At 38.8% G+C, this 13,221-nt stretch overlaps 1 protein-coding gene across 4 annotated transcripts in view; it reads left to right on the top strand.

The window, feature by feature from the left end:
• The window catches only part of LOC133524810 (uncharacterized), a 166,119-nt gene extending 155,381 nt beyond the window's left edge, over window positions 1-10,738 (top strand). For all 4 annotated transcript variants that reach the window (XM_061860977.1, XM_061860961.1, XM_061860972.1 and 1 more), the window contains 3 exons: window positions 8,046-8,178; window positions 9,149-9,206; window positions 9,330-10,738. In XM_061860977.1, the coding sequence (XP_061716961.1) occupies window positions 8,046-8,178; window positions 9,149-9,206; window positions 9,330-10,724 (1,586 nt within the window). In that variant the 3' untranslated portion in view covers window positions 10,725-10,738. The remainder of the gene's footprint in view (window positions 1-8,045; window positions 8,179-9,148; window positions 9,207-9,329) is intronic.
• Window positions 10,739-13,221: the final 2,483 nt, after the last annotated feature.

Raw genomic sequence — 13,221 nt, 5'->3', positions numbered from 1 at the left:
TCAATATACTCCTTAGGTCCTATGCTAACAACCATTTAAATATTCACCCGTATTGAATTTACACACGTATATGTAAATCAGTGTATAACACAACCTACAGATCAAAGCGTTGTATCGATCTGTCGACAACTAATACTACCTGCTTGATCTTGCATATTTTATAAGTTGCAGGCGACATCAACTATACACCTCGACTCGACACCGCATCAAAGTGGAGCCAAAGCTAGTTGTTAAAGAAGATATTTATGAATTATAAACTTGTTTAATAGGTATGAGTTTGAGCGTGTTCACATTGGCCGATCCGATTACGGATGTCGGATGATCCTTGGAGACAAGCAATTGCTAGAGTGCCCTATGGCATTAAGTCCTTCATTTTTGGTATAACCACCTGGCCACGTTATTGCGCGACTTGCGACAGAGACGTGATGTATTCAAAAGGTACTTAAATACAAAATACAGTACGTAGCGGCCCCCTTTTTTAAATATCTATCTGTATAAATAATCACAATTATTTAGCTGTGGCGTTAGTGAGCACGTTGATGGGCTCTTAAGAGGGAAGAATAGCTTTGCGATCCTAGCGAAATAACGCTATTTTTTCTATGAAATTCCTTTTCAGGAGAAAACGTTTTCCACTGACTAAATCTTAACAAATCACTTTGATTTTGATGTCGATCGCATCAGCATAATAAATTTACGTTTCTTTGACAATACACCTCCATTTCAAACTCTCTTTGGTGTAGATAAGTGCAGCATATATTTTATCTCCTTTATGCGCTATGGACAAACAAAAGCCAAAATTCAACCTTATATTTTAAACTTTAAGGTCGTTTTCTGGCTGACTAATTTAGCCCCTTGAGAAGGGTTAAGACATTTAGAATCTTCATTAATCTCTTATCTCTGATAGAACGTAATATATTCCCGAGCAAGTTTACTTTGCTGCTTCAAACATTTGCGGAAAAGCAAATATTCAACTCTTCACTGGATTTGAGATGAACCATTTAATTAAAATCTTCATGACTGCATGAGCTGCTGAGCGCTTAAAACCCTTTTTCTTTAGAATCTGTATCTTATAATTTTCTTTATGATACAAAGCAATTAGTAAGCAATTTTCACAATAGATTGGACAATGCGTAAATATATGAATATGATACAAAAATACAAGACCTCAAAGCTTCAAAATTCAAGATTTTTTAACTTCCAAAATGGAAAATAAATGTTGCAGTTAGATTTATAACATTTATTTTAAATTATTGTATTGCAACTATATCTAACGCAATATTTCACCGTCAAAATAACAATTTTCCTGTTTTCATACGTCGTGTCTGTGACGTGATCATAACGTCACAACCAAGGAGCGTGTCTTGCGCAGAACTAGGGATTGCAATCCGGTCCGGCGGATCCGGTAATCCGGCCGGATCCGGCACTTTTCAGGAGCTACCGGATCCGGTAAAAATAACCGGATCCGGACCGGATCCGGTAAAATTAAAAAATGCCTAAATACAGCACGCGCTGTGCGTTTTAGAAGAGGAAAAGGCGACGGATGAGAGGTATGAAGTTGAACAGAACAGAATACGAATGAAAAAGTTTAAATTTAGTGAGATAAAAATATATTTATTATGACGATGACTGGGAACAGGAGAGGATTTCTTCTTCTTTCATATTGGTGGCATGATGATTACGTAAATACTGTAATAGAAGGAAAAATTAAAGGATGGAGATGCCAAGGAAGGCTTTTGTAATTTATGATAAAGAGAAGGTTAATGTTATGTCATAATGTTGTGATAGGAGATTAAAACAAAACAAATGAACATGATTAAGTCGGCAGTTCTCAACCGACTAGAGTTGGGCTTATCAATATGTGTGAATGAATATTTGATAATATTGATAATATTTAGTTTACTCCGATTATATATATGATAAATTATAGATTCTTTTCTATTCAACATTCAGGGAGAATCTTTTGTCTTTACAATTTCATCACTCTACGTCTAGCCAATTCTTTATTTGATCCATGTAACTTTTCTTAGGAAGTCCCTTTCCGCGATGGTTTTTAATCCTACACTCTATTATTGTTCGCCTGAGATCGTCGTGACGTGTTTTGTTCCCTATAATTTGACCAATATACTTTTCTGTAAATAAATAAAAAAATCATACAGATTACTACTTTTTTGGACAAAAAAATTAGAACAAGGTGATATTGGAGCGCATTAAAAGTAAAATATTTTGTTTTGTTACTAGAATGGATGTCAACGTTACAAAGAATTCAATCAGAGAACAGTTACGAAAACTTGTCCTTTCAAGAAGTTTCATTTCCCACCCCACATCCCATGATCAGGCTTTGGAAACGAATCAAATATATAATAGTAAACGAAAATTTGAGCACTTGCGAATGGTTAAATATAATAAAAATCCGATTTCAAATTTTGTTTTTAATGTGATATTGATATTGAAACACTTTTTACTACTAAGGTCTATTTTATTGTTAAGAAGTTATTTATTAACTTCAAATTATAGATTTAGGAATACGTATTACGCAAAAAACTAGAAAAATATGTCATTTAATTAACTTAAATATTCCTATACCAATCCGGATCCGGTCCGGATCAAGGCCAAATTCCAGCCGGATCCGGCCGGATTGAAAATCAATCCGGTTTGCAATCCCTAGCAGAAACGAATCAGACTTACTGTAATTTCTGGCTTTTGTATTGCTTTAATCCAATGGGTCTCATATAAGACATTTGATCCTCAAAAAAAATCTGTACAGTCAAGTCTGAAAATATCGATACGAAAAACATGCCAAAAATATGTATACACTACCTTAATATACGGGCAATAAAGTCGTGTATACATATTTTTGGCACTTTATTCGTATCGATAGTTTCAGACGTGACCGTACCACTTATATAGATCGTGTCATTCACGAAGACGCGTACCCTGACTCGTATTGCCATGTTATTAAAGGTTAGATTTGACAAATCTGCGCGTCATCGTAGATGACACGAACGAACTATACCATTAATAAAATCTTGTCATCGAACCTATTATATCCTAAGTACCAGAATCGTTAGTTTCCTTTTTCAATTTGGAACCTTGACTTAATCAAAGTTTTATTTGGAATAAGGCCTTCATAAGGGCGTCTGGGACTCAGGAGGATAACAAAATCTCGTTCCAGCCCTCATAAATCGACCCACTAGACCTTAACATATCGAGACTGGACTGCACTTGAAAACTAAATTACGTTTTACTGAACTTTACTCGGCTTTATCACCTAGAAGCGAAATCCCAGAGCAGTTACGAACAAAGATTAGATTAGGGATGGCACGGTAAGGGGCTTAAAAGCGAAAAAACAACGAAGTTTTGAAGATTTAAAATGGAACATATAAAAGTTTTTTTTAATAATTTTTGATACAAGCTTTTCTTTAAACAGCCAACTCATCGAAACTATTCTGACACACCCAAACACTTGGGTTGCGTCGTTTTATCACAGAGTTCCTACGGCCACTCCCATCATCAAATCAGCTCGATATATATATATTTTTTATAGGACATTATTACACAAATTGACTAAGTCCCACAGTAAGCTCAATAAGCCTTGTGTTGAGGGTACTTAGACAACGATATACGTAATATATAAATACTTAAATAAATAGAAAACAACCATGACTCAGGAACAAATATCTATGCTCATCGCACGAATAAATGCCCTTACCAGGATTTGAACCCGGTACCATCAGCTTCGTAGGCAGAGTCACTACCCACTAGGCCAGACCGGTCGTCAAATATTGCATTGTCACTGCATTGCATTGCATTGCATTACATTGAGGCTAATTTAGCTTGCAAGTTTTGGCCCGAACAAACATATTACAGACATACTGCAGTATGTAAGATAAAAGTCCGCATCAAGCTCGGCCGACTTCAACCTTCCCCTACAAGCCTGCCAGTGTCAAAGTAACTTCTTCTTTTTTTTAAATTATGGCTTCAGTTCAGTAGGACTATTTTTTCGCCAGTAGCAAGGTCTTAGGAGGTTTAAATACGACTAAAATTGTACGGTTAGTACAAGACAGTGTATGGTGATTTTATCAGCTCTTGTAAAGCCTGACCAGTAATATATGATCACGCGCCATATTGCGGAATTTCGTTGGAACTAAATTTTTCATACTAAACTGAACTGTCACCCTATACATGTGAATAACAGCGCCCTCTTGACAATGATCATATATTTCTGGTCGGGCTTTTAAAGCGATAGCTGGGCTTTACAGGGAGCACGTGGACTACCGGCCGTTGACTCCAAAATGGTGGTTAAACTCGTTTCAAGATTAATTCTCCATTCACTGCACACTACCACATTAGTTTACTGTACAATAAGCTATCGATATTACACTTTAAACAATATTAATGAGCAAAAAAACAAAGCAATGAATGACGAGGCGAGACTATCAATATGGCGCTCGAACCGGAAATCCGTGTCAAAGTAAAAATAATAATAAATAAAAATGATTTATTCAGTATCTTAATTAATAGGGTTGTTTCCAATTTTTTGAAACGCTTGTATTACGTTCTATATTAACTAAAAGTTGCCCTAAAATTCAACTTTTTTACTAAATTGCTTTAAATATGTTAAATTAACAAAATATATTTTTTACAGATGCTTTCGCGCCCAAAACGCTCTTTCAAAATTGTGTGACGTCACAGTTTACGGTTTGACACATAACTACATACACACGTAGATGATACGAACTGTCAACGGACATTTGTCATTTGTTGTTTATAGCCTAACTGTCAACAGTGTCAATCCGAGAGTTGTGACGTCATCAGAATCTTCAATGACGTTTCGAGCTTGGTCACGTGACGTGTGCCAAAAAATATTTTAAATTCAATATTTACAAAAATATGGTCATTACAGGTCCCCTAAAAGTAGTTTAACATGTTCATAAATATAATCCAAAAGAATTTATTGGGATACAATTCTGCCCTAAGATTTGTAGATGGAAACAACCCTAATTTTTTTCAATAGCGAAACGTGACGTACGCGTTTGCGTTAAGTGTCATTTTGAATGAGATTTTTGAGTTTCCAAAACGTCCCGCTTGGCACGCTGTTCAAAATCCCATACAAAATGAGACTTAACGCAAACGCGTACGTCACGTTTCGCTATCGAATAAATTTACACTAGAGGTACTGATCTGGTTCCTCTATTTAAGTATTATAAATGCTTGTGTTCAGAGAACGCCGCTCTTCATCTTGTTGTAACTTAAAGGAAACTTTATATAATAAAAGGTTGGTTGATATAAAATTTAGATGCGCTGAAAGCGTCAATAAAAGGTTTATAATATAAAATAATAAGAAGTGAAGTTTTTGATTGAATAAATATCACGTTTTACGCTGACAGATCGGTATCGTATCACTTTGACATCTTATACATTGTTCGAATTGGGCCGTGAGTAAAAGGAGCATATTTATTGTAGTAAGATGATGTATACAACTGTACCTAGTTTGGGACAAATTGTTGTGTTATAGAAACTGTTATAATGTATGAAAAATTATCGATTAAATAATTAAATTGTTAAATGATTGGGTGTACCTAATAATTTCATTACCGAGGACTATGAAGGTTGTCTCAATTAAAGCTTAATTTAATAATTTCATGCTTATTTATTATTGAGTTAGGACATAGGGTCACGTGGGGTAAAAATAGACCAATAGATATTTGATTAAAAAAAACATTAAAAACTTTTACAGAATAACAGTATAGGTAAATAAATATACAATGTAATCCATAATGATATGACTTATAATATAGGTACATAACTGTAGGGTTTTCGGTAAAGTCTTATTTCACCCAAAACTCATTTTTACACACATAAAAACTCAAAAGTGCGCGTTTTCCCAGAGGATAGACAAGATCGATTTTTCGCCCACGATACCCCCCATATGCGTTCGTTCGTTAGAGCCGTTTCCGAGATCCCCGAAATATATAGGTAAATATACGAGTATATACAAGAATTACTATAATTTATATATAATGTGAGTACTTAATAACACAATTCAATAAAATAATTTGATTTGTCACCTAATTGGATCAGCCCTATTCGAGTTATCACTTTCTGCAAAGCCTTTGTAGGCAGGGTTGGCACTTCGTATAAATGTACGAGTATCAACTTTACTACAAACTTGTGTCAACTTTGGGATTGCGATGAGCTAGGGACTTCGTATCGCTTGGTTGCCTTGCTTTTAAATGCGAAATATTTCTTGTATGGGCTTGACTGAAAGTTTGTGTTGTCTTACTACCTATGGTCCTATGAAAGTTTCCTTAATATTTGGAAATTTAGAGAATGTTTTCCAACTTGCACATTGCTAACAATAAAGGTACTCATCAAACTTTTTTGCCGTATCCGGGAATGGCGACTCCATCAACAATTCTACTCCGGATTATGAAATGCCCTAATGTGGCTTGCGAAACCAAACCTTGTCTTGAAGATGCGGTCACACGATGTGCAATGGAATTGTCCAGTCGGGTTGCGTATACGTCTAGGAGGGCTTAGGTCGCAGGGGACCTACCATGAAAACCGAAATTCGCATATTGCGGAAATCTTTCTCTTTTACTCTAAGTCGTAATTAGAGTGAGAGAGAAAAATGCCCGCAATTGACGAACTTCGATTTTCGCGGTTATGACCCAGAGACAACCCTGTCGTAAGCACGCTGCAGCGCCGGGCGTCAACAATTTGCTTCTATGCACAATGAGAGAGATGGCAGACGAGGGAAATAGATGCGTTAACTCTTTATCTTCCTGGCCGGCTACGCTTTGTCCTATTTACTATTTTAAAGGTCCAGGAACAAACCTAATAGAATAGCTGCATTTTCTCTATAGCGTTCTCTATTTTCTAATAGCGGTCTACAATTCATTCTCCATTGGTCAAAGGTTAACTGGGAGAGTTTTTTTTTTGTTTTGTCTGTTTTATGTTAACCTGTTTATGTGCAATAAAGTGACATACATACATCATACATACATACATAAAGTATTTTACTAGTAGTAGTACATGCTCAAAATATCGCTCGGGAATTATTTGAAAGTGCTTTCCGCATAACGCACGGGCGATCGCTTTTTAATATTTTTTTAGGAAAACTTACGGCTAGGATAACAAGATAGGTGTTTATGTATGTGTATTTCTTATGAATGTATTGTGTTCGTACATGTATCAATTGTATCACCTATACTTATGTTTTTGCACCGCCTACAACTTATCTGCTTTGCAATAAAGATTAAATAAATAAATAGGTTGCAGAATAGAGACAGTAAGCCAATTACAAGTTTCCACAGGTATGTAGATACTGCATAAAGTGCATGACGTGCGAAATTACTAAATCAACGATTCCAAATATTAATATTTTACCGATAATTGCATGAAATATACCGATGTAGGACAAACTGACCTTAACCTGCACGTCGTCGAGATTGTTTTTTTTAGGTTACAATTTGTTTAGTAGGTTGTACTACTTACACAAAAATTGAGAGTTGCGAACTATGTGTTATACCAGCCATCAGGTCGGTTTGTAACAATAAATAAATTAGGTTTTGTTATATTATTCTTTATTACTTTCTTTAAATGTTAAAACACTTAAAAGAAAACTTACAATTAAAAAAATTGTATTCAGTCATGATCGCTTCGTAGAGTGCCCAGAAGGCTGGCCACTTTGCCCCATGAGCAAAGTGGCATGAGAAACCCCTAGGAAACAAATTATTAATTTCATCATATGACGACCAGTTTAGCCTAGAGGGTAGTGACCCTGCCTACGAAGCCAATGGTCCCGGGTTCAAATCCTGGTAAGAGCATTTATTCGTGTGATGAGCATGAATATTTGTTCCTGAGTCATGGGTGTTTTCTATGTATTTAAGTATTTATAAATATTTATATATTATATATATCGTTGTCTAAGTACCCTCAACACAAGCCTTATTGAGCTTACTGTGGGACTTAGTCAATTTGTGTAATAATGTCCTATAATATTTATTATTTATTTATTTATTTATTATATCATGTTGTTCCAGGAGGTGCTGCCGAGACAAATGAGTCTGAGGAGGAAGAAGGATGCCCGGAAGCAACCGAAGACACGGAGCCGGAAGACCATCAGCCAGATACTAGACAACATGTCCTGCCGATCACGGAGCACCAACCTGCCTTGTAAGTTCACAAGTTAACTTGCAAGTTTATACGACGTTGATGGCAAACAAGCACAGGCCCGCCGCCATAAACTCATACCTACTAAACTGGATTTTCTCTTGCAGAGCCCTCCAACTTTCCTCCTCAACCACAGAGACCCTGTCATGTAGATCTACCTTTGCTTTGCTATCCGAGAAACAAAATATTCCAGAACATATCCTCTGAACTCAAAAAATACCTGACGCTTATTGTCAGCTCAGGGCGCCTAGCCATAATGACAATAATCGGGCATCGACAAATCCCAAATGAACAGATTTTTTTTTATCGGGAACATAGATGCTACGAAAAGTCACGCAACTATGGAAACAACCATATGTATAGAAATACATTTTTGAAGTCACGATTGTCATTTTCTATCAACGTTGTCATCTCAGCTAGGCCCCCAGCTCGTACTTTCCATCACTGCCCAGTGATGGAAAGTACGAGCAGACCAGTTCACTTTCCATTAGGTAAGTCCAGGTTACCAGCCAGAGAAAAGAAAGCTCAGGTACCTACCACTAATTAAGACATGCAATCCTAAGACCACCCACCTTGCCATCTCAGAGTTCCAACCTACTTTGTAAGTGTAAGTTCATCTTCAATGATTATGTAAAGAAGAATGAATTCCAGAACTCGCCTCTAGGACCAAATAATTCTTTCATTTTATTTCAATTTATATACTCGCTCCATTCTCGTAAATACTTGTATTCATCGCTTGAAGTTGAAGCGAATGCCGTTAAACTGCCCTAGAACATGAAGTCAACTTAAAGAGGCTTGATTAAAGTGCTTCGAATGTTTCGAAACATGATAATCGTTTTCTTGCCTTAGAGGCAATATGTCCTTGAGATTTTCAATAATATCGCTTTTTAGAGAGCTCTAAGGAGAAGTAAAGACGCAAGGACTTGATGTGTAGATATCTTTTTTATATGTAATTCTATATTATTTGTTGCAGTGAGGTGTCGGCGAGCCAGCAAAACTTCTTCAAAATGCTAGATGAAAAGATTGAACAGGTAAATTAATATAACTAGTATGAATAACAATGTCTAATAATTTTAATTCAAACAAAAACCTAGCCTAAATCGCATGTGTATATTAGTAACTGAACTTGTCATAATTGTCTATTTCTTCCCCAGGGCAAGGACTATGACTCGTCGAGTGAAACGGAAATCCAAGAGGAGGAGGAGCGTAAACGTAGACTCATAGAGCATTGGTGCTCCTACTCCCAATCGGCCCAGTCTTCCGTGTGCACCCCCAGCCCGCCAACCCCGGCCGCCCGGCGCCGCATGACGCGCTCTGTCTCCCGCGCTTCCGAGCGGCAGTGCGGCCCCAGCACCAGTCAGGAGTGCTACCGCCAGGAGTCGCCCCCCACTCGCCGCTCCCACAGTGGGCAGGCTAACGAGCCTCGCCCCTCAACGTCCACTGAATGGGACTCCAACAAGTCGCCCATGAAACGCACCCAAAGCGCCGGCCCTTGCTGGCGAGGCGCTCCTAAAGTCGGCCCCATGCCTAAGCCCAAAGGTGACAAAAAAGATGAACCTGTCGCCGGCTGCAGCAAAGACTCTCAGATAACTTACAATCCAACATTCCAAAATCACAGCCCAGCTCACTCTTTAAAGAGCCAACCGTATATAGCTCAGCTCGTTTCGTACCCGATAGCCGCTCCTGCGTCGCCCACAAAATTCATCGCGCCTCCCGAAGAATACCAAGACCCTGACGTTAGCACTGTCGATAGGCAAATGACGATGACTCAAGTGAACTCCCAGTCCCAGATCTATTACATACACGGGAATGCGGCAGTGACGGGAGCTCCTCCCGACATTGTGCAGCAGCGGCAACAGACTGCCATACATCTGCAGCAGTATGTTGCCATGAAGCAAGCCCAGCAGCAAATGTTCAGTTCCTACATGCAGCGCAGCCCACATGCTGTGTTTCCCGGTGGAGAGTACCCACCGAACACTCCTCGAATGTACGAAGGGGAGGAATTAGCCGCTCAATACGGGTATCCCGGTCCACGGCCGCAGAGCGCGCCCCACCGGGGACACATGGACGTGGGGCACATGCACACTCCGATCTGGAGCCCGCTGCCGCCAGTGATGACCACGCAGTGGGCCGGCGGGGTCGTCCCGCCGGAGATGCAGTACTACCCTCAGTCGCAGTTCGTGCCAATGTTTCGCGCCACCTCCGCCGGTTCCGCCGGGACGCTGACCCGCTACCACAAGAAGGAGGACTCGGAGAAGACCGTGCAGAGTATCAGTGTAGTGCGCGGGAAGCCCGTGGGGCAGATCGTGGCCGTGAGCGGGCAGGAGTTGGCCGTGAGCAGCACGGTCAGCGACAGCCCCAGCCCGGCCTCCGTGTCCACCGACAGCGGCGTGTCACCGGGCACTTCGGCGCCCAGCTCCAAGAGCTCGTTCAGCTCGACGCCGCCCACCACCAGCGCCAACGAGACCTTCGAGCCTCACCCCAAGCCAAAGAAAAACAAATCGACCACCAATCGCTCTCTAAAAGTTTCCAAAAGTCTCGACGCTTAAGTCTCTGAAACTACGTTTTGTAATTATGTAGATTTTATATGTGTACTTAGTCTAGTCTTATTGTATAGTATATATATTACAGATTCCAGATTGTTTAAAATGTATTGTTATTATCAGATTTGTTTTCTTCAATGTCAAAATGTGTAGTTTAAAGGATTATGATTTTTGACGGTGGAGAAAGAAGCTAGTTGAATGCAATAGAAATTCTTGACTTCAGTTTTGCTCACGCTAGCTCCGTGCAGCTAACCTGTGCAAGCACAACTTTGGGAAATTGTACTTAACTCCATTTATTAAATTTATCAAATGAATGTCCCTTATGTACTACGTTAGTCCCGCATGTCCTGAATTGACTCCTAATGATGTGATAGATTAAGAAGAAATAAATTATAAATGTTACAATAGAATTGTGTCGAAGCATACTGAAATTACGCAAAATCCACCCACAGTAAAGACGAAATAAGCATTAATAGTTTTAAAGTATTTTAGGAGCTAAAGCAGGTAATTTTCGTATGCATCGACACACGTACTTATACTAGGACCTTACGCGCCAAAACTATAAGCTGTAGTTTGAACCTTTTCAATTCTCTTCTAGGCCCATTCAGCATCAAAAATAGCATATCAGTCTATGCGCCAAAAGTATCTTATCTATCATTCTCTGATTAACAAAAAGGTAAGTTTGTATATATAGACCAAATACTCCTAAACTGTTGCAGATACTTTTGAACACGAACTGACGAGATTCTGACTGAAAGTCGCACGCTCTTACCGCTAGGGTAAGCACTCTTAAGGGCTTAGGGTAAGCACTCTTAAGGGCTTGGTACGATTGGTACAGTCACCATCAGATCTATCGGAGCGGCCGAGGTTCTTAAAAATATCTGAACACGCACTCCGTCAGTAAAGCCTTGACAATAGAGACGTGTTCAGATATTTGTGAGCACCTTGGCCGCTCCGATATATCTAATGACGACTGTACGAGTATTTCCTTTTGCTCTCATTTCTCGAATGGTTTGAGTTATCAAAGTTATCAACAGCTTATATTATTGGCGCCACACTCGCTTGCCTAAGGTTCTATGAATGTCGCAATATATGTGCATTCTGTTGTGAAATAGAAGATAAGCACGGGGAAGCAGATCTCTGTTAGCAAATATATCGAACCAGGGGCCTGAACTAAAAGTTTTACAGTTGAATACTGACAAGCCTGTGGCTGGTGTTGTTGAAAGGCGTAAAAACGAAAAGTGACACGGTGATTTCGATACATGATTTTTTTTTTGAAAACAATGATACCTATTATATAACTATAGATAGGTTATACTCAAACATAAGGACCACAAAAATGCAGCCATATATATTTCTGTACCTACGAAGAAATTTGTTATTTTTGATTAATTTTCGCATTCCATTCATCTATGTGATGTCTGTGTCTGTCTGGACTCCAATACATTCCATAACTCTTGTCTTTCCGAACACTCTACTCGTTGTTAAACATGAGCTTGTCTGTTTCTCTATCGGTGAGCGAGAACTCGTTAGGATTAGCACGTGCACATTTCTCGCTTGCCCAGGTGCGCCTAAAGGCAACTTGTACAATTTGTCACGAGGTAAGCGCTTCAATTTTGGAACGCGTATAACATTGTTCGAAAAGCGTTAACGATTATCACCTAGGCCCCATGGGGTTTTTTCGTTTATCGGGATGATATCGCTATTGTCACATCCCACGCTTATTGATCGTGACGATTATTTTACCTATGGAAGATAGAGGCAAGAAACAGAATCTCCATAGGCAGAACTGTTGCAAAAGTGTCCAGCTGTCAGCTATAAGTAATAGTTTTCAAATCTCTCCAGAGTAGCGCTAGAGTAGCTAAGAACCTAGGCGTTAATGACGGAGTGAAGTGCGCTATCTATGATTAGATTTTTTTTTCTCAAGTATTCTAGGTATTGTAGCGTCACCTATTTATAGTTTTGTGTCGAACACTTTTTGGTATATGGAGATTCTGTTCCTTGCCTCTACCTTCCATCATTTTATCCTTATTGATAAATGTCAAAACCGCGATACACGTTTGAAATTTTTGACACGGAGGTTTGTGATACCCGCCGTAACATTACATGTATGGAACGCCCCTTTAAAACCAAAGAGAATTAAGTCTAAAGATAAAAAAATACGAATCGATTTTGTTGCCGCTGGATATTATTGGAACGAGTTATTTTTCGACTTAGTGCACTTTATTTTTAAAGGCGCGAGTCGGTAATCATAATCAATATTTGTGGAGTTGTTTAATATCTAAATGTCTAGACAACTGTGTAGTACTCGCGTCTCTGTAACAATGCATTATTAAATAAATAAATGGGAATTATACAAATCTTTGACTTTATAACCTTAAACCCTACTCACAGGCTTATCTTAAATCTATAACTATGGAGTGTGGAATTAAGAGGAGTGACATCTCTTATGGTAGAACTGTTGCAAAAGTGTCCAGCTGTCAGCTATAAATAATAGTTCCAA

Source organism: Cydia pomonella, chromosome 1, assembly GCF_033807575.1.
Source record: "Cydia pomonella isolate Wapato2018A chromosome 1, ilCydPomo1, whole genome shotgun sequence".
Lineage (NCBI taxonomy): Eukaryota > Metazoa > Arthropoda > Insecta > Lepidoptera > Tortricidae > Cydia > Cydia pomonella.
This window is presented reverse-complemented; position numbering and strand designations above follow the sequence as displayed.